The following is a 19,987-nucleotide window of genomic DNA, read 5'->3' as shown; positions in this document are numbered from 1 at the left end:
TAACCTGCAGCCTCAAACCCAGGAGGTTCACTTCGGATCTTGTCCCCTGAGCTCCGCTACTTGCTCCTCCATTGCCTATCCAGCTGACAGTTATTTTGGTCCTTTTCCTTCCTTGCTCTCCCTTTTGCCACATCCAATCAAGGATTGGATCAGTATGCTTCCTAAACATCTCTCACTTTACCCTCATTGTTACCGTGTATATTGGTTTACTAGGGCTCCCATAACAAAGTACCACACAGTGGGTTGATGAAACAACAGAATTTATTGTCTCACAGTCCTGGAGGCCAGAAGTCCAAAACCAAGATATTGATAGGGTCACTTCCTTCCCAGGGTTGAGAGGGAAGATCTGTGCCAGACCTCTCTCTCCGTGGCTTGTAGGTGGCCTCTTCATATTCACATGGTGGTCTCCCTATCTCTTCACATCCTCTTCCCTCTGTACATATCTCAGTGTTCAAATTTTCTCCTTTTATAAGGACACCAGTCATATTGGATTAGGCCCTCTCTAACAATATCACTTTAACTTGATTACCTCTGTGAAGACCCTGTCTCCAAATGAGGTCACACTCTACTGTATTGGAAATTAGGATTTCAACATATGAATTTGGGGAAGGGGCACAATTCAACTGCAAGCACTGCTCTGTTCTAACCTTTGTTATTTCTTACCTGTATCATTTCTTTAGTCTCCAGCATGGTCTTGTTTCGACTCAGCCTCCACCCTGCTGCCAGAGAATCACATAAAACCTGCTGTGGCTATCAGAATGAATCCAAGCTCCTTGCCATGCCCACCAGGCCCTTTGTGTTCTGGCTCCTGAATCCTTCCCAGTCTTCTCACTACACATGTAATGTTGTTGCAGCCATCGGGAACCCCGTATCAGAATTGCCATGCCTTTGAACTTGGCTATGTGTGGTTTCTCCTGCCCGGGTGGTCTCTCAGAGGGTCTTTAGGCCAGCTCCAGTATCCTCTTCTATGAAAAGCCTTCCCTAACACCTCCAGTCTGGGTTTGGTGTTGTTCCTCCATAACCCATGTCCCCTCTGCCATTCCTCTCTACTGTACGTTTATTTACTAGTTTATCTCCCTTACAAGATCCGGACCACCAGGGCCTCTAGTGCAATACCTGGTACACCAAAGGCACTCAATACACATTTGCTGAATGCACGAGTGAGGGAACAAACAAATCCTGTTTGGAAAATTGCAGTGTCATAGTGAGTAAGCTAGCTGGTAACAACAAAAATTATACAAAGGAGGGCCAAAAAATTATGCAAAGGAGGGGTATGGCTTATAACTCCCATGCTTGAAGAAAAACTATTTCAGCTGCTGTCAGAAACTATTTGAAGAGAAAATTCAGCTACTACACTATTTCTTTGTCCAGTAACATGACCGGCAAGAAAGTAATTGCAGTGTTTGGAGCAACAGGTAAGAAAAACTCCTTACTATGAAGTGCATGATGACTTGGCTTACTTTCCTGTCTTGTTTTAAAGTCAGTATGGGCTGAACAAAGAGCCCTCTGGAAGAATGAAGAAAGGTGTCCTGTTGCTTGAGTTTCTGATGTGGTAAAAGGTTTGGGTGATTTGATTTTGTTTGTCAGAAATGATCTCAGTGGGACATGGACAATTGACATATTCTCTCTTTCTCAATTGTGTGCTGACTTGTTGGTATCGTTCATTTTAATATAAGCTATACACTGGAGACTTTTTTCCATGTACTTCCTGACAAGTCAGAGAGCAAGTGCGAGGCCCATGGGTTTGCAGGGGGTGTCTCATGCCTGACCAGTACCCAAGCGATTCTGCAAGGATGGAGTGGGTGGAGGTTAGGAGAATGTGCTGAGTGACTTTCCTCACTGGGACAGCTGTGCAGGCCTTTTAACTGCCATCTCTGCTTTCAGTCTTGCCTCCTTTACAATCTGTTCTTTACAGCCAGAGCCATCTTTGCAAAATGTTCATCCATTCAGGCCATTCCTGTGAATAGGAATCTGTTCTCATTTCAGCCTCTTGATGATCCATTTGAAACTATAAGATGAGGACATGCCTCTGCTCAAAACTCTCCAACCCCCCACCCCCATCTCACTCCAAGAAAAATGCAAAGTCCAGCTAATGGACCCCCATCTTCTACCCTCCCTTTTGCTTACTTTGCATTTTCCTCAAGCATACTGTCACCTTAATTCCTTTGCACTGGCCGCTCCTGCAACCTAGAATAATCTTCCTCCAGTTACCCTCACAGCTTTCTCCCTCATGTCCCCTGAGCCTCTGCTCAAATGCACCCTTTCTATAAGAACTTTCCAGAACTTCATGTTTACCATTGCAACTCCGCTCCGCCCTGCTGCTGTTTGGCTACCCTGCCTGCTTGATTTATCTCTACACTAGAATAAATATGAGCTCTAGGAGCAAAGAAATTTTGTCCGAAAAGAGGAGAGGATTAAAGTAGGGAGAAGAGAGAAATATATTTGCAAAAACCAATAGCCAGTTATGACAGAAGCCAAAAAACTTGTGTGTATGACCCTGGACATGAACTAAAGTGGGGGAATGATGGTGGGAGGGGAGGTATAGGGAGGAGGGGAATAAAGGGGAGAAAAAAACAGGACAACTATAATAACATAATCAATAAAATATATTAAAATTTAAAATAAAGAAATGGAGATCACACGGAGGGTTATCAGTGGGAATGGGGGTGGGGAGAATGGGGGTAAAGGTACAGGGAATAAGAAGTGTAATTTGTAGGTACAAAATAGACAGGGGGTGGTTAAGAATAGTATAGGAAATAAAGAAGCCAAAGAACATATGTATGACCCATGTATGTGAACTAAGGGGGCAGGAAAGGGAATGCTGGAGAGAATGGGAGTACTGGGCAGAGGGGTGTAAAGGGGAGAAAAAAAATGTGACAACTGTAATAGCATAATAATAAAATATACTTTAAAAATATATTTAAAAAAGTAAATGGGACATGGGGGTGACTATATAAGACATTGGGGTGAAGGTGAGAATATTGCTTTTTTTTTTCTGAAAGAAATAAGAAGGCTTAAAAGATTTTGACCAGAGGAGAGATCGAAATGACTTCTACGTTAAAAGGATCATTTCAGCTTCTCTTTTGGGAAGAGAGTGCAGGGGGCAAGGGCTGAAGCAGGGAAACCTTTTAGGAAGCTGCTGCCATAATCCAGTTTAGATGATCATGGCTTGGACAGGTTTGGTAGCAATGAGGTGGTGGGGAGTGATCAGATTCCAGACATATTTTAAAGAAAGTTAACAGGGTTCACTGACAGACAAGATAACAGGTGAGAAGAAAGGAGTAAGCAATGATTTCAGTGTTCAGAGCACCTGGAAGAACACGTAGCGTGGTCACCGAAACAGGGAAGACCATGGTAGGAGCAGGTCAAAAAAGACCAGGAATTCTGTTTTAGTCTCAGGCTTGAGTTGCTGCCTAGACATCCAGAGTAGGCAGTTGCATAAGAGCCTTGGGAGTGGCTCGTAAAAGAATCAGATTAGATGTGTCGGAGTTGAAGAAAGTTGCTTCCTACTTAACTAAGGGAGTGGACGGATTACTTTATGGCCTACCTCCGGTCCCTACTTCAGTCACCATGGAGCTCTGGGTGTGTTTGGGTGTTTGAGGTAGGGTTGCCCAATTTAGCAGATAAAAATATAAAATGCCTAGTTAAATTTGACAGGGACACGTGTTAACTCTTACCTTTGTATGTGTTTGCACATCAGACTCTGAACAGTGCTTGCCATTCAAATGCACCTGTAGACAAAAGGGGGTTCTGTGGAAAATAACCTCCCACGGTGATCTGATCTCAAATATCTAACTGATCAAGTTGTGGTAGGTAGGCTGGCGGCAGGCACACAACTTCGTTAGTGAAAGGCTTATCTTCTCCTACAGCTAGTCCTGTCCACTGCTTCTTTGCATCTAGGTTAACATGTCTTTGAAATAAGCCTTAACCACCCTGAAGAGAGCGCATAGTCTTGTTAACTATCCTGTTAATCCAATCCCTGCTTTGCTTTCTGCCACCTTCTTGTATCTGCGTAGATTCTCTCCTTAATTTCAAGTGCATAAAAGACACTGCAAAATTTTATTCTGTGCAGTATTTGAGATCTTGCTCCCTGGCATATGTCATCAGTTGGCTCAAATAATATTTTTAATTTCTTTAAAAAATATTTTATTTATTTATTTATTCATTCACTTATTTTTAGAGAGAAAAAGGGAGGGAGAAAGAGATGGAGAGAAATATCCCTCTGTGATGGATACATCGATAGGTTGCCTCTCATATGCCCCCAACTGGGGACCTGGTCCACTACCCAGGCATGTGCCCTGACGAAAAATTGAATTGGCAACATTTCGGTTAGCAGGCCAGCACTCAGTCCACTGACCCACACCAGCCAGGGCGGCTCAAATAATGTTTTTATATGTATGAGAGTTTAAACTCATAAACATTCTCTATAGCTTTGGCTGTTTCTTATGTTGACACTGTCTGCAACATAGAATCACCTGGGAGGGAACTGGATCCAAGAGAGAACAATCCAGAGCAGGCAAAGAAGCTCTGGGACAACTGAGTATGTCTAGAATGAATATTCTTGGGGCTACTTTTGTGGGTTCCTAGGTTTATGTGATGCCTTGCTAATTTAAAGGAACAGGGCCAAGATGGATGGATTCTTTTTCTGGTTCTGGTCTTAGTAAAACATTAAAAGTGACAGTGGTTAAAAGTGACAGTCCTGGTTTAGGTCCAGCTCTTCTTATTCTTTCATACAGGTGAAGGCAGGACTGTTTACCTCCAAAGCTATGAGTTGAGAGCACAGAGATTTCAGTCTTTTCATTTCTTTTTTTTTTTTTTTTAAGATTTTATTTATTTATCTTTAGAGGGCAAGGGAAGGAGAGAGGGAGAGAAATATCAATGTGTGGGTGCCTCTCGTGAGTCCTCTGCTGGGAACTGGCCTGCAACCCAGGCATGTGCCCTGACTGGGAATCGAACCTCTACTGTGTGGTTTGCAGGCCCGAGCTCAAACCACTGAGCTACACCAGCCAGGGCTTTCAGTTTTTTCATTTCATTCATTCAGGCCGCCCCTGAACTTGTCAGGTTTTGTACATGGCCCCTTTTGGTCCACAATTCAACATGTAGATGTTGAAAACTTGGAGTTTGCCAGAGAATAGCCTCAGCACATGGTTGGGAAACAGGGATGAAGAGTAAATAGTTTCTGTCCTCAAGGAGAACCTAGTGTAGTAGGAGAGTTATAAAGAAATAATTACAATAGTCGATGATATAGGCTGAATTGTTTCTCCCCCCAGAATAATTCATATGTTCTAGCCCTAATTTCTAGCGCCTCTCTAAATATGACTCTATACGCAGGTAGGGCTTTCCTGAGGTAATTACATTAAAGTAAGGCCATTATAGTGGTCCCTAACCCTATCAGACTGGTGTCCATTTAAGAAGAGGAAATTTCATACACATAGAGACAGACAGGAGGGACTCAAGTGCGCAAAGCAAAGATTGTACAAAGACACAGTTACAAGGCTCTCCATCTGCAAGCCAAAGGGAGACATCTCAGGAATAACCAAACACAGTAACACCAAACACAGCAACACCTTGATCTTGGGCTTCCAGCCTCCAGAACTGTGAGACAAAAAAATTTCAATTGTTTAAGCCACCATCTGTGGACTTTCAGCAGGCTTAACAAATTACTACAGCCAACAAATATTTTATATTTAATTTTAATTTTTATAGATGTGTATATAATAGTTTTAAGTTTACTTACAGGTCTTAAAAAGAAACCCAGCAGAACTTGCCCTACCCCTTTCCACATTTAACTCTTCTGTTTCTACTGGTGTTTGTCTCCATATTTCTAAATATTGTGGTATTGGGCTGTTTCTTGCTTTTTCAGTTTTAGATATTATTCATTATCTTTAGGTCTCTTATATCCCCAGCCCCAAGCAATACTTCCTGTTTCTCATCTGACCCATATAATTTATAACTATTTGTATTTTTCATATCAATGATGGACTAATATGGACTCTTGTTATGACTATGTAATTATCGTTCATACTTGAGCCATTGTAGTGTGCACTTTCTTTTCTCATATAACTTTTTGTTTTCCTTGAAATTAATAATTGCATTTCTTTTTTATTTGTTTCATTTTCTTTGTAACTGTCACTCATTTTTTTTCTTTAATTTGTCTGTTCTGTTTTTTTCTTTCCATGGAGAACTTCCTCTGGGAATGCTATCTTTTTCTGTTTCAGCCTTTCTAGGATTCTCTCCCCCATTATTCTAACAATTCTCTGTGTCTTTCTCCTGGGTTTGGTTTCCGTTTGCTTTAGTTTGTCTTTTTGCTGGAGCACATCTCCCAGCAGCTTACAGAGAAAGAGCACATATGGGGTTAAATTTTTGAGATCTTGATTGTCTGAAAATGTCTTCATATAGAAGGTTTAGAATCAATCGCTCATTTGGCTGCGTTTAAAATTCTAAATAGAAATTAACCCCCACCCCAAATAGCATTACTCCATTGCTTCCAATGTTATAAAGAAATCACGTGCTATTTTGATCCCCCATCTTTGAATTAACTACCCTTCTACCAAAGTTCATAAGGTTTTTTTATTGCCAGTGTTCTGAAATTCCTCAATTATGTAAATAATAATGTGGGACTTCATTTATTCATTGTGCTGGGTACTCAGTGGCCCCTTAATCTGGAAGGTCATGCAAAATCCTTGTACTCTGGAAAATTATCTTTGATAATTCCATATGTCCATTTTCTCTGTTCTCTCATTCAGGAATTCCCCTGGCTCCATTTTCTATAATCTCTTTTCTAGTTCCCATTTCTTTGGAGGTTTTTTTTCCTTCTAATCCTGAGAGATTTCTCCAACTTTTTCTACTGAAACTTTATTTTTGCTATAATATTTTAAATTTCTGAGAGCTTCATCTTCTCTTCTGAATGTTCTCTCTGCTTCTTTCCTGCCTCCCTCTCCCTTTTTATCAGTGTAGTATGCAGATGGAGTGTTCTGAATGCAAAATCTTCTCCAGTGTCTGAAAATATTAATTCTTTAAAACTTTTCTTCTCTTCACTGCATTGTTTCCATTTCTTTTTATCAGTTTGTTTATTTTGGTTTTGTTGGAGGCTTTCTTCAAATATCTGGTGACCTTTGGCTGTCTGTTCATATTTATTACTAGAAGACTAAACTTTGGCTGAAATTTCTGGGCAAAAGCAGAGCTCATTGAACGTTAGACCCTGTAGGGTTATCAGTGTTGTATCAGTGGGGATTCCACAGGAAACAAGTGCCACACTCTTTCAGAAAAGCCAAAGACAAATAATGGTGGACAGGGAAGAGACCAGGAATGAGTAGGTAAGCAACAGGAGGAAGAAGCAGAGGGTGAGAGAGATGACCAAAACCTCCCCTCCTGCCCTTGGGTCTCCTGCTGATGCCTCTCATTGGCCAGTGAGCCTGAGAGCAAGTGAGCCTATTGGTGGGGTCCACACAGGTCAGCCTCCTAGGGCATTAAGCAGGTGAAGGTAGATCTGAAGGCACAAAAAAACATAGTCAAGACAGGTATGTAACCAATCTGATAGAGGATCCCAAATGTCAGTGACTCGGCACAGTGCCTGGTGTGTATCAGAGGACATTCAGTATATACTAGAAGAGCAGATAAATTAGGCAAGTAATGGTCATCTCATTGATGGCTTTAAATGCCATAAAAAGAAATTTAGCAAGTTTTCAACTGTTAAAAAAATGTAGAATAGGAAGCTCTTTTGAAAATAAAATTGTGTGAAGAACCTCAAAATAAAATCTATAATCAGATAAAAGTACATTTCCCAGTTGAATCTGGGCAGAGGGTCTGGCACCCCACTGCTTTGTCCTCCTTGTTGCCTCAGGCCTCTCCCATTCTTCCTTTTCATCGTGGGTTCTGCAAAGGTGCCTCTGGTGAGGCTGCGGGAAATCTAGTTTGAAAACCGCCGTTGCGAGCCATGGGGATGCAGCCTGAAATAGTTACCACAACCGCTGTACTCTGAGTAATGGGGCTTCCTGTCCAGATGTTTTGTAGTGAACATTTTTCCTGATTCTTCCTCTGTTTCTTCTTCCCCAATCCTGCAGGAGCTCAGGGTCGCTCTGTGGCCAAGGCCATTTTGGAGAGCAAAAAGTTTGCTCTGAGAGTTCTGACCAGGGATGTGACTCGACCCAATGCACCTTGGGACCGGTGCTCTGGGACTTGGCACTGAAGTGGTAAAAGGGAACCTGAAGGATGAAGCATCAGTGGAGGCTGCCTTAAAAGATGCCTGTGGGGCCTCTGTGGTGACCAGCTTCTGGGGCCATCTCAGCAAAGAGAAAGAAGTATGTCAGGTGGGGCCACCTTTGAGTGTCTCTTTTTACCCTGGCTGCTCTGCCCTCCCTTGAAGGGGGTAGACCCTCAGTCTGGGCAAAAACACAAGGGTCACTCCACAACATCTCACTGGTATTTATGAAATATGTGTATTCCCAGTGCTTGTTAGAGGGGCTTTGATTGTGAAATCAGTGTGATGCAGCACATGCCCACACTCCAGACCTCGGAGACTGGAGAGTGACTGCGCACCAGAGCCAGTCATTAAATGCTCCCCATTTGTTTGCAGGTAACATATGAAGGGTACCCCACAAATTAAGATAACTCTGAAGTGAAGAGGGAAGAACAAAAGTGTCATGAGTATATTTATACTCTGACAGAGAATTTGGGGAGAAATTAGTAATGGGTACTTGGAAAAGGAACTGAACAAACAAGCAAATAAACCCACAATGATTAACATGAGGGAAAATAAAAATTTGTAGGAAAAAAAAACAACCATAGAATGTTACATGTTCAACATCAGCTATGTGTAAGCACTGAGTGTTGATCTACCCCAAAACTATGCTATCAGGAATACACATATATGTGTGACGGTGGAGATGGACTGTGTGTGTGAGGGGGGGCACAAAAACGAGGGCTCATCTTTCATAGCAGGAACTTAGTAGATGATATCTTAAATGGAACAGATCATGGAGAGCATGGGAGGGGGCCGGGAAGGGAGTAAAAGGCAAAAAACTGTACTTGAAAAATAAATTTAAAAAATTATTGGAAAAAAATTTTTTTAAGTAAAAAATTTTTTTAAATGGAACAAATCAAGAAGTAATGGTACACACATATCATTTAGAAATGAACAGCAAAAACGGATGAAAGTGGTTACTTCTGGAGAGTGGTTATCAGCATGGGGGATCAGAGAACATCTTTGTCATTACAAGTTCTATCCCTGCCATGATGGTACTATTTGAAATTATAAATAAATATAAATTGGAAAAATATGAAGATTAGATTTTAAAACTGTAATGCATGGGATCAGCCTCTTGCAGAAATGGCAATTAAAAATATTAAGAACAGAATTGAACCATTTCAGGAATGTCTGTTAAATTAATTATACCATTTACAGCTTATCTTTTAGTGGTAAACTTTGGAAGGGCTTATTTTAGGAACTCTAAGCTCCAGTTCTGATATTCACTCAATGTGAAGCCCAGGGGTACTGAGTCACTTCTCTGCTTCACTTTCTGCATCTACTAAACCAGATTAATTATGTCTTCTCTGCTTGCTACATGGTGTTTTGTAGGGAAAGGAAAAGAAGAAAACAGTGGGGGGAAAGAGAGAGAGATAGAGAGAGAAATAGAGATGAAGGTGCTTTGGACATTTTGGAACTAAAACACAAAAAAGAAAACGTGTATGTGTGTGTCTTCATTATGCTCTCAATTTTGAAATGGTGTGCAGATATAATTCATTACTCGAAAACATTATTACACTACATATTGTTTTCTCAGGTATTCCTGAGCCTCATATACAAATAAAGATGGCAGTTGATCACAAAGATACTGATATCTTCCTGACTGTTCCCACCAGGCTGCCTCTTAGCCTTTGAAGAAGTTCAGCATTTTGATGTTGGTAGAACCTCTGCCCCCTAATACCGGTGGCCTCTCAGATGGTAACTTGAATACATTTTGATGTTGGAAGAGCTTCCTCTCTAAGGAAGACAATAAGGAAAAGAGGGCGTAAGGGGAACCAGTACTTGCCTCTTGTCTATATGCAGATACAGTGATCGACATAAAGAATTTACATTTCTCTCTTAGGGAAAGTTGGTGGCGGATGTCGCCAAGCACCTGGGTCTGAAGTACGTGGTATACAGTGGCCTGGAGAACAATAAGCGCCTGACCTGGTGGGAAGTTGGAAGTTGAGCACTTCGATGGGAAGGGAGAGGTAGAAGAATATTTCTGGTCCTTCGGTGTCCTATTGATATGGGAAACTTTGAAGAACCTTTGTTTAACCTTTATTTGCCCAGGCCCCAGGCGCCCTAGGGAGAATGATGGGGCTGTCTGGGATAAGTAAACAACAGTGCATTATCTAGGACTGAGATTAACACCCCTGCTGTTAAAAACTGACCTTCGAATTTAGCCTTTGTACTCTGCTTCTGCCCCATAACTAGAACTAACTTCCCCATTCCCCTTCTGTATCCCGCTTTGCTATGTAGACAAGAAGACCCTGTAAACTATAAAAACCCCAAGAATCCTTTGTTCAGGGCTCAGAATTTGGAGACTGACTCCTCTGGGCCCGTTTATGTTAATAAAACCTCGTACTCCAGAAACCCTCGGTGTCTGGTTGCTTCATTTTCCTGCAACACTATGACCAGTGTCTGCGTGGCAGCTTACTTTGAAAACTTTCTCACCATGTGGAAGGCCGCAAAAGCCCCTGATGGAGATTATTTCACCTTTGGTAAGTGGTAGTTTGCAGAGAAAGTAACCAGACCCCTCCTGTCCTTCCCTCCCCCTCCCACTTGCACTTCCTCCCTCATTTCAGTGGACATATATCATTTGAGTGCCTCCTACATGCTTAACCTCTGTGTGAAGTGCTGAGATGGAGACTGTGGTTTTCGACTTCACAGAGGACTGCTTCTTGGACTGGAAACACAAAGGATTTCACTTCCAGTCTTAGCAGTCTGATGCTCTTTATATAAGTAGTTAGCTATGTGACCTCAAGACTTAGTTTGCTCATGTCTAATGGAAAAGTTGGACAAGATGACTTCTTTTTTTTTTTTTTTTTTTTTTATTTTTTTTTCCCTTCCCCCCCCCCGGTCTCCCCCTCCCTCCATTCCCCCCTCCTTTTTCTTTCATACTAAAGTCCCTTCTAGCTCATCCATTTGACCTTCTGTGGCAACAGGAAAGCCATTCTTCTCTCTCTCTTAGCCTCTCTGTGTCTCAGCTTCCTCATCTGTGAAGTGGGATAATAGCATCTACCTCAGGATGTTCTTGTGAAAATTAGAATACATTTAAGGGTCTTAGCATAGGGTTTGGCACATATATCAAGTACCAGATGGTATACACCAAGTACCTGTTATGTACCTGGTGCTGACTTTGAGGAGTTTATAGCAGTCAGTGTGAAAATGTTAATGCACAAGATGTCACAGTGAGCAGTACAGGTGGAACACTGTAGGTGCTTAGTTGTGTTGTCCTCACTGATGGTGACCAGAGAAGGGCAGGGGAAGGCTTCATGAAAAAAGTGTTTCTGAAGTGGTCCTTGAGGGTGGGCAAGACTGTGTCTAGGTAGAGGGAATGATGGGGCTGCCCTGGCTAAATTCTAGAATCTTTAATCCTCGCCTGGCTAGATCCACATGAATGAACCAGGGGCAGCACGAGGAAGGGAAGTAAATCCTGACTCTGTCCTTATCTGTCTATGGAGTCTCAGCAAGTTGCTTGGCCTCTCCAGCCTGAGTTTCTTCATATGCTAGAAAAATTATACATCTTGGATAGGATTGTTATGAGGATGAAATGAGGTATAAATGGCAGGCACTTTGTAAATAGTAAACCCTCAGTAACTGATCTTGGTACAAATTGGGTGGGAGTGGCCTGACTGGAGCGTGGATGGGACAGACCTTTCACAGAAAAGTGAGGAACTGATGATAATATGCACTACCAGCCATTTCTCCAAAGCAGGAAGGAGAACAGGGCTCCTGAGAAGGAGGTGTGTATGCATGTGTGCCCTGCAGAGACCCTCAGAGCTGAAAGGAGGACCCATACTTGTTTCAGGCTGGCAGGCCTTGAGTAACCTGGCTCTTTGCCTCTCTTGGCTGCACTCTCTCATCTGTAAAATGAGAGTTTTGTTTGGATGATTTCTAAGGTCCTGCCCAGCACCAACATCTCTCCAGCGCAGGGTCTGCAAACTAGGACGCACCACCTGCTTTTTTAAACATTTATTGGAACACAGTCACACCATTGTTTATGTATTGTCTACAGCTGTTTTCATGATATAATGATAGAGTTGAGTAGTTGTGACAGAGCCCATATGACCTGCAAAGCATTAAATGTTTATATGTAGCCCTTTAAAAAAACTTCATTGTCTTCTGCTCTAGAATGTTTCCTAGAGTTAGAGATAGAAAGTTGGTTGCTGTTTTCATCTGCAACTCTTGGTCCAGTAAGTCTTAAGTCTTAAGGAGGTATCTAAATCCCAAATCCAGTATCAGGAACTGGAGCTCTGAGAAAGCTAAGAGAAAAAAAATGTTGAAAACTATTGTAGATGTCTTTAATGAAGAAAATAAGTTACTCCCAAACCCAAGAAGACAGTCAATCATTCGAAAGATACACTCATGAGAAGATCTGCAAAGCCACTTTTACCTGGGTTCAACACACTTCTCAGGGCCTGGCCCCTCTCCCAGCATTGGGTCTTATATTCCTTTTGTTTCATGGAGTTTGAAGTCTGTGAGAAGATGGGGAGAAAGGTGAAGGGGTATAAGCATATGGTGCGTGTGATCATTCGCAGAGGATTGGGTATGCTTTTTTCACATCTTAATATTATTATTTTCTTTTTTCAAATTATATTTTACTGATTATGCTATTACGGTTGTCCTAATTTTTCTTCCTTTGCCCCCTGCACCGAGCATCCACCACTCCCTCAGGCAATCCTCCCACCATTGTCATGTCCATGGGTCATGTGTATAAGTTCTTTGGCTACTCTGTTTCCTGTACTATCCTCATGGCTATTCTGTAACTACCTATTTGAACTTCTTAATCACTTCACCTCTTCATCTACTCCACAACACCCCCATCCCATCTGGCAACCATCAAAATGTTCTCTGTATCCATGATTCTATCTCTTCTTCTTTGCTTAGTTTGTTTTTCAGATTCAGTTTTGACAGATATGTACTTATTGCCATTTTATTGTTCATAGTTTTGATCTTCTTTTCTTAAATAAGTCCCTTTATCATTTCATATAATAATGATTTGGTGATGATGAACTCCTTTAGTTTTTTCTTGTCTGGGAAGCTCTTTATCTGCCCTTCAATTCTAAATGATAGCTTTGCTGGGTAGAGCAATCTTGGCTGCAGGTCCCTGCTTTTCATCACTTTGACTACTTCTTGTTAATCCCTTCAAAGGGGCTTAACAGCCTGCAAAGTTTCCTTTGAGAAATCAGCTAACAAGTCTTATGGGAACTCCCCTGTAGATAACTAACTTCTTTTCTCTTGCTGTCTTTAATATTATCCCTTTATTTTTAACCTTTAGCGTTTTACTTATGATGTGTCTTGGAGTGGGCCTCTTTGCATCCATCTTGTTTGGGACTCTCTGTGCTTCCCGGATCTGCATGTCTCTTTCCTTCACCGTACTAGGGAAGCTTTCTTTCACTATTTTTTCACATAGATTTCCAATCTCTTGCTTTTTCTCTTTTCCTTCTTGCACTCCTATGACGCTAATGTTGGATTATTAGAAGTTGTCCTAACAATAGTCTAAGAGGCTGCTTAGTCTGTCCTTATTTTTTTATATTGTTTTTTTTTCTTGTTATTCTGATTGGTTGTTTTTTGCTTCCTTATGTTCCAAATCATTGATTTGATTCTTGGCTTTACTCACCCTACTGTTGTTTCCCTGTAAATTGTTCTTTATTTCACTTGGTGTGTCCTTTGTTTCTGACTGGATCTTTTTTATGATGTTGAGGTCCTCACTCCACTGTGGTCTCTCGCTGTCCACTGGGCGCGCAGGCTCTGGGGTTTCCCATGTGGTGCAGGCCAAGGTCAGCCCCCACCTGTGTTGTGCCCAGGACCACCCTGTCTGAGCTATCAACTGTTTGAAATGGCTGCTGCTTGTGCTGGGCTTACAGATTCCCAGGCAAAGCCAAGCTGGCTGCTGCTAGTGCCAGGAGTGCAGCCACTTAACAAGAGGTAGAGGAGCTGGGGGCTCACTGAGGCTGGCTGTTGCTTGTTTGGGAAGATTTAAGAAATTGTGAAGCATGAGCCAAGACCAGCCATTTATATGGAAAAGCGAGTTGGGTGGGCCCATAAGTTGGGTGGGTTGGAGTCTCTGGGGATCTCCAGGGCAGGACAAACTATGTTAGCCAGGTTGATAGAGCCTCAGATATGGCACCAGCCTGCTGTCTCTGTGGCTCTGTGGGGACAGGGTCCAGAATAGGGACAGTGGCCTCTGCCTGCCTTTCTGTCTGGGAGAAACCTGTCCTCCAGCTCTCACCTTCATGCCAGGCACTTCGGTTCTTCCCTTTATGCCACTGGTGACTTTCAAGCTGCTACCATGGTGTTAGAGCTCAGAGAGAGTGAGTCTGAGTAAGTCCGTGTGTGGCTTCTTTAAGAGGAACTGCTTGGGACTCCAGCTTTTTTTTCCCCACCAACACAATCCCCACTGGTTTTGGCAACCAGTACTTGTGGGGACTGATCTTCCTGGCATTGGAACCCTGGACTGGGTTCTGCCATGAAGCTGGGACTCCTTGCTCCTGAGATATACCTCCCGAATTTTTGTCCAGTACATATGGATGTGGGTCCAGCCTGTTTCACAAGTCTGTCCCTCCTACTAGTCTTGACGGATGTGGTTTTTTAAATTCCGTAGTTGTGAGACTTCCATTCAACTCAATTTCTGAGTGATGGTTGTTCTATATTTTAGGTGTAATTTTGATGTGGTTGTTTGAGGAGGTGAGCCATGTTTACCCATGCTGCCATCTTGAATAGTTTCTATTTAACTGATGAATGTGGCCTTTTCTCTTTCATGCTCAGAAAATTGTGGCTCTTGTATAGATTTCTTCTGCAGTCCCCATTGTTCTTTATGTAATTTCAGTAGATTTTTCTCTTTTTCTCCTTTCATGTCTGTTAATATTTGCTGAAGAATCAGAATGTCACATCAAAACAAAAAAGCTACAGCAAGTGAAAGGAGTTACTTTACAGTAGAGAAAATGAGGCACAAAGAATGTAAATGATCTGCTTTAGGTCTGCAATCAGTGAAAGAGCTAGTACTATAATCATGAGGTATCCTGAGTCCTAGTCCAGTTCTCTTTCTACCACTCCCCCCTGATAATGGGGATCTAATTATGCAGAATATTTGCACGTTGAAGTAGCTTGGGAGAGTGGCATCTATGTTCTTGGCCAAATCAGTTAATCCTGCATAAGAGTATAGTTTCTTCTTATGGAGGTAATATGACTATCTCTTCCTACTTTGGCCACTAGGAAGCTCAGAGCCAAACTAGCAAGTCTACTGTAGCAACTCTGTAGTCCCCTTTGGCTTGCATAATTGTATTCTAATTCTATTCTCCCCCAACCTGCTGTCTTGACCTCCTAACCTGATCTCCTATTTTCTTGCTCTGATTTATTTGTTTCATGTTATTTTACTGCTTTTTTGGTATATATTTATCATAAGCTGCAAAAAATATTTATGAAAAAGGTGGTATATAAATAAAGAACACCAGGATGTTTGAAAAAGTTGTTATTGACCATCCCAGTGAGGATAAAAATAGTGTCACAGTTCTGAGAAAATGTTGGTGGCTATGGTATTTGCTTTCTTTTCCTCCCTGGTCCTCCTGTCTCCCTAACCAATTCATCATAGTCACCTCTACCCCCCTATCTCTGTGGCTTTGACTGTCCTGAGCAGTGATGGCTCATTTCTGTGTCCAGCCTCACCCAAATTCACAGATCCATGTCCTTATTTCTGACCTCTCTTTTATTGGATGGTTCCATCTGAATGCTCAGCAGATACCTCAACTCAATGTGTTCAAAACAGCATGGGCTCTTGCCAGGTAGGTCAGCTGGTTAGAGCTTATAGTTGAGCCTTGGTTCCTCTTGGCAGGTCAGTGGGAGTGACTTAACCCAGACCAGTCAGCAGCAAGGACTGGCTGTGACCACTGACCACCAACCTCTGCCCTCTGTGCAGGTTTTTATAATTCCATAGTTGTCAGACTTCCATTCAACTCGATTTCTGACAGTTCTGAGTGATGACTGTTCTATGATTTAGTTGTAATTTCGATGTGGCTTTGCAAGGCAGTGAGCCGTGTTTACCTATGCCGCCATCTATGGTGGACGCTAGACATGGTTTTGGATGGCTCAGGACCTTCCAAGCATCTCTCAGTCACAAGCCTGATCCCTGACTATTCTTGATACATCAAATCATTTCGCAATTCAGCAGAAACTTTTCTGGCACCAAAAGTCCTAAGGCATTAAAAGCGGGGAGTTTTACAGAATGGTTAATGCTGTTCTTAGTAACTAGTCTGACTTGAGGACGCTGCCCATGGAGGGTTCCAGAGTGGGGAAATGCTTAGGCCCCATGACACTCTGGGAAAGGATACATGTGGCCACAAGGTGGTGCTCCAGCCTCAGCAGTCTGACTTTTTTTCCCCAGTCTGGTTAGAAGGGGGCTGTTTCCAGAAGTGCTTCAGTGAGTCCATGGCCCTGAACAAATTCCCATCAGGAGCTCTGGTCTGGCTGAAAAATGTTTGTCCAACCCCAAAAGGAACACGGTCCTCTCAGAAAGTGAGACACAACCAAAACAAATCTCTTTCCTTCAAAATCTGCACAAAAGAATCTTCTATTTTACTAGGGGTTGGTAGTTATCAATGTTACAGGATGGAGGAGTGACTCAAGGAGACAGACATCTTCAAAGTCATCTTCCATGCTGCTCATATAGTTTTCTTACTAAAAGCTTACATTTTCTTCTGATTTCAAAGTAACACATGCTTATTTCAGAAAATTATAAAAAAAGAAAATAAAAATCACATATTTTAATTTATCAGAGATAGCAACTGTTAAGACTTCCTACATTTTTTCTAGTCTTTTTCTACTATATACATGTTTATATCTAGCTTTCTTATTTAACATTGTATTATGAGCACTTTCTATTTTGTTAAAGTTCTTCAAAAACATTAATTTTAATAGCTGCCTAATATTCTTAAAGTAGATGTACCTCTATCATTTATTCTGCCACTCCTTTTGTTGCATGTGTAAGTTATTCTTGAATTTTTATTGTATGAATGACATATGACAATCATTGTTTTATATGAATTGTTTGTTGCATTTTTCTGAGACCAAATGGAATACCAAGGTTAGAGTTTACCTTTGGGGGCCAATAGTTGGAAATGGTTTTTGCTAATTCAGATGGAGGTTATTGTTTCAGTTAGTGTCTGAGGGACTCAGGGGGCGGGTTCTGTGGAAGGTGACAGAAGGCAGCTCCGTGAGTGTGTGACAGACGGGCAGTGTTTGTCTGAGCCCCGGCCTAGCAGAGTCTGGGATGGCTGAAGCCAAGGCGCTCATTTCTAACCAAGGAGGGAAGTGATGGTGAAGGGACCTCAGCCAGGAGGAAGGGACAGAGAGCCTGGTGCCAGGGTGAGCGGGAGCCTTGACCCTGCGTGGGCAGCCAAATGGGTGGGCTGAGGGGCTGCTGAGGGAATCCCACAAAGAAATGGATATGAAAAGGTCCCACAAGACCTTTTCCAAAAACGCTTGGGGCCAGAAGCAATTCAGCTTTCAGAAGCTTTCTGCTTTCAGATAGGTTATGTGCTACATGTATCACATAAAATCACCATCGGGGGCGGGGGCGGGAACCTGCAATCAAACACCTCAGTTTCTCTGCAGAAAAATACATGACTATTTCCACTAAATGGGATAACTAAAGATCATAACTAGCTTCACATCAGTTCAGATCTGAATTAGTTCAGAAAAGTCAGTTTGCTGTCAAATTGCTTATTTAAAAACTTGAGAGTTTCTTGGATTTTGGAGTTCAGCTAAAGAACTGTAGACCTATATCATCCTTAAGGTGAATAATTTGTTCTCCAACTATTTTCAATGAGAGCTAGAGCATTTTCTTTTAAAAAAAAAACAACTTTTTTAAAAAACTTGTTCTTCAAAGATCACCCCAGAAGCTTACGAGAGGCTGGGATTTCCTGGAGCGAAGGAAATGGCCGACGTGTTTTGTTTCTATCATACGAAGCCAGACTGTGATGTCCAGCTCACCCAGCGACTAAACCCCAAAGTCAAAAGCTTCAGCCAGTTTATCCCAAAGAACCAGGGAGCCTTCACAGGCATTTAAGCGTTGGAACAGCCCCTGACCAGGCAAATGTCTCCTCCATGATTCTGGTCCTCTTTACAGCACATCTCCATTTAAGAACAGCAATGTTAGAATGCAACTGTTTGCAACACCAAAGGCTTCCCCAAAGTTCTCTCTTAAGTAGGAAACATGGAAACGGCGGCTGGACACAGTGATTTGAGTCACATCTAACTTTCTAGCCATTGATAGGATGGGACACCTGTTTGGTTGGATGAGAAGCCCCAAACCCCGCACCAGCGCCCCCCAACAGCCAAGTCCCCTCCCAAGGCTCTGGCTGGAGGAACCTGGAGCTTCTTCCCCAACACGAATGGGGGCGGCTACTCGGCCTTCTCCTGCCCAATGATCCTGAGCCCTGGCTCTGAAACTCCCCTTGCAGTTCCAGTTGTTTTTCAAGTGTGTTGTCACATTCTTAGTGAACTTTTAAGTAATTTAAATTTCTTAAAATAAAAGTCTTTGCAGGGGAACTTCTGGGGAGCATGGCATTCAATGAACAAGCGCACATGTTAGAGATTCTAAAGTTCAGTTTTGCTTCAAGGTCAACAGTTCCTTCTCTGGTTCATTCACTAAATCATCTATCGAATCCTTCAATTATTCATCCATCTATTCCCCTATTCTTCATTTAGGCGTTTCGCAAATTTTATTTTTAGTGCCCGTGGTGCATTTGCAGACTTCTCTCCCCTCTCGTGTGTTTTCTTATCGGACTGGTCCACTCTCCAAAGGCTGCCACAGCTCCTTTTCAGTTCATGTTTGGCTTTGCTTTTGGCCATGCTAGGGCAAGGGGGCCATCTAACCATGTAGGTGAAAGCAAAACCTGGAGCTCTGCAGGAGCTTGAGGCGAGAGCTGGGGGCAAGGTAAGGAAGTGGAGAGAGGAGTTGATGGGAGGTCCCCGTTGTATCTTTGTAGATCTCTGGCTGAGCATTTTCTATACCATGGTGTAATTGCCTCATTTACGAGTCTTCTTCTTGGCTGGGAGTGACTTGTACTCCTCCCTAGCCTGGTGCTTGGTGCATGATAGGAGATCAATAGATGTTGGTTTTCTAAATGAGTGAATAAAGTTAATTGATCATATCATTGCAAGAAAAGGGAAATCAACAGGTATCTAGAGTGGAGAGTGGTAAGAACCAGCCACTGGTACTTAAAAGGCAAGGAAGGGGCTGTCCCTGCTGTCAGCAGGGAGGCAGGCAGGCAGCCGCCGGGGCTGGAAGCAGCTGAGCGAGGATGGCGTGATGGTGCTTGGGAGACAGGACCTGGGGACTGAGGGTTTGACTCGGAGAAGGAGTCTTGGAGATGCCAAATATCAGCTTTTTTTGGTCTTGTAAGGCATCAAGTGCTGTGTTTGTGTTAAATGAACTATATTGAAATTATCGCAGACGAATTTTGATTCTTGGGAGGAATTTGCAGTCTTAGTGTGTCTGAAGACCACTTTTCTCTTTAAACCCCACAAGCAGTAAATTCAATGCGACTCAAGCTCTCACGCCTGGGAAACAGGTCTGGGTAAATTTCTAAAAAGGGAAAAGCAAAACAAAACCCTAAACTAAAAATAGGTGGTTTATTACTCGTCTGGGTGGGCCAGGCAGGAGGAAGGGCTGCAGTTTCCTAAGTAAACCTCAGCATCCCCTAAATGTGGGGCAGTCTGCAGGCTGGCAGGTCTCCTGGCCTCCTTGTGTGTTCGCTG

The 19,987-nt window shown here is 42.5% G+C and overlaps 1 protein-coding gene across 1 annotated transcript; it reads left to right on the top strand.

Moving 5' to 3' along the window:
- Positions 1–1,375: 1,375 nt before the first annotated feature.
- On the top strand, positions 1,376–18,293 carry LOC119038745 (nmrA-like family domain-containing protein 1). The gene is given in 8 exon segments (XM_053657725.1): positions 1,376–1,415; positions 8,064–8,173; positions 8,175–8,309; positions 10,089–10,172; positions 10,174–10,246; positions 10,636–10,728; positions 16,611–16,741; positions 18,114–18,293. Coding segments are annotated over 8 exon segments (846 nt in total).
- Positions 18,294–19,987: the final 1,694 nt, after the last annotated feature.

Source organism: Artibeus jamaicensis, unplaced genomic scaffold, assembly GCF_021234435.1.
Source record: "Artibeus jamaicensis isolate MK-2021 breed Jamaican fruit bat unplaced genomic scaffold, CSHL_Jam_final scaffold_474, whole genome shotgun sequence".
NCBI lineage: Eukaryota > Metazoa > Chordata > Mammalia > Chiroptera > Phyllostomidae > Artibeus > Artibeus jamaicensis.
The sequence above is the reverse complement of the archived record's forward strand: the minus strand, read 5'-3'. Positions and strand labels throughout refer to the sequence as shown.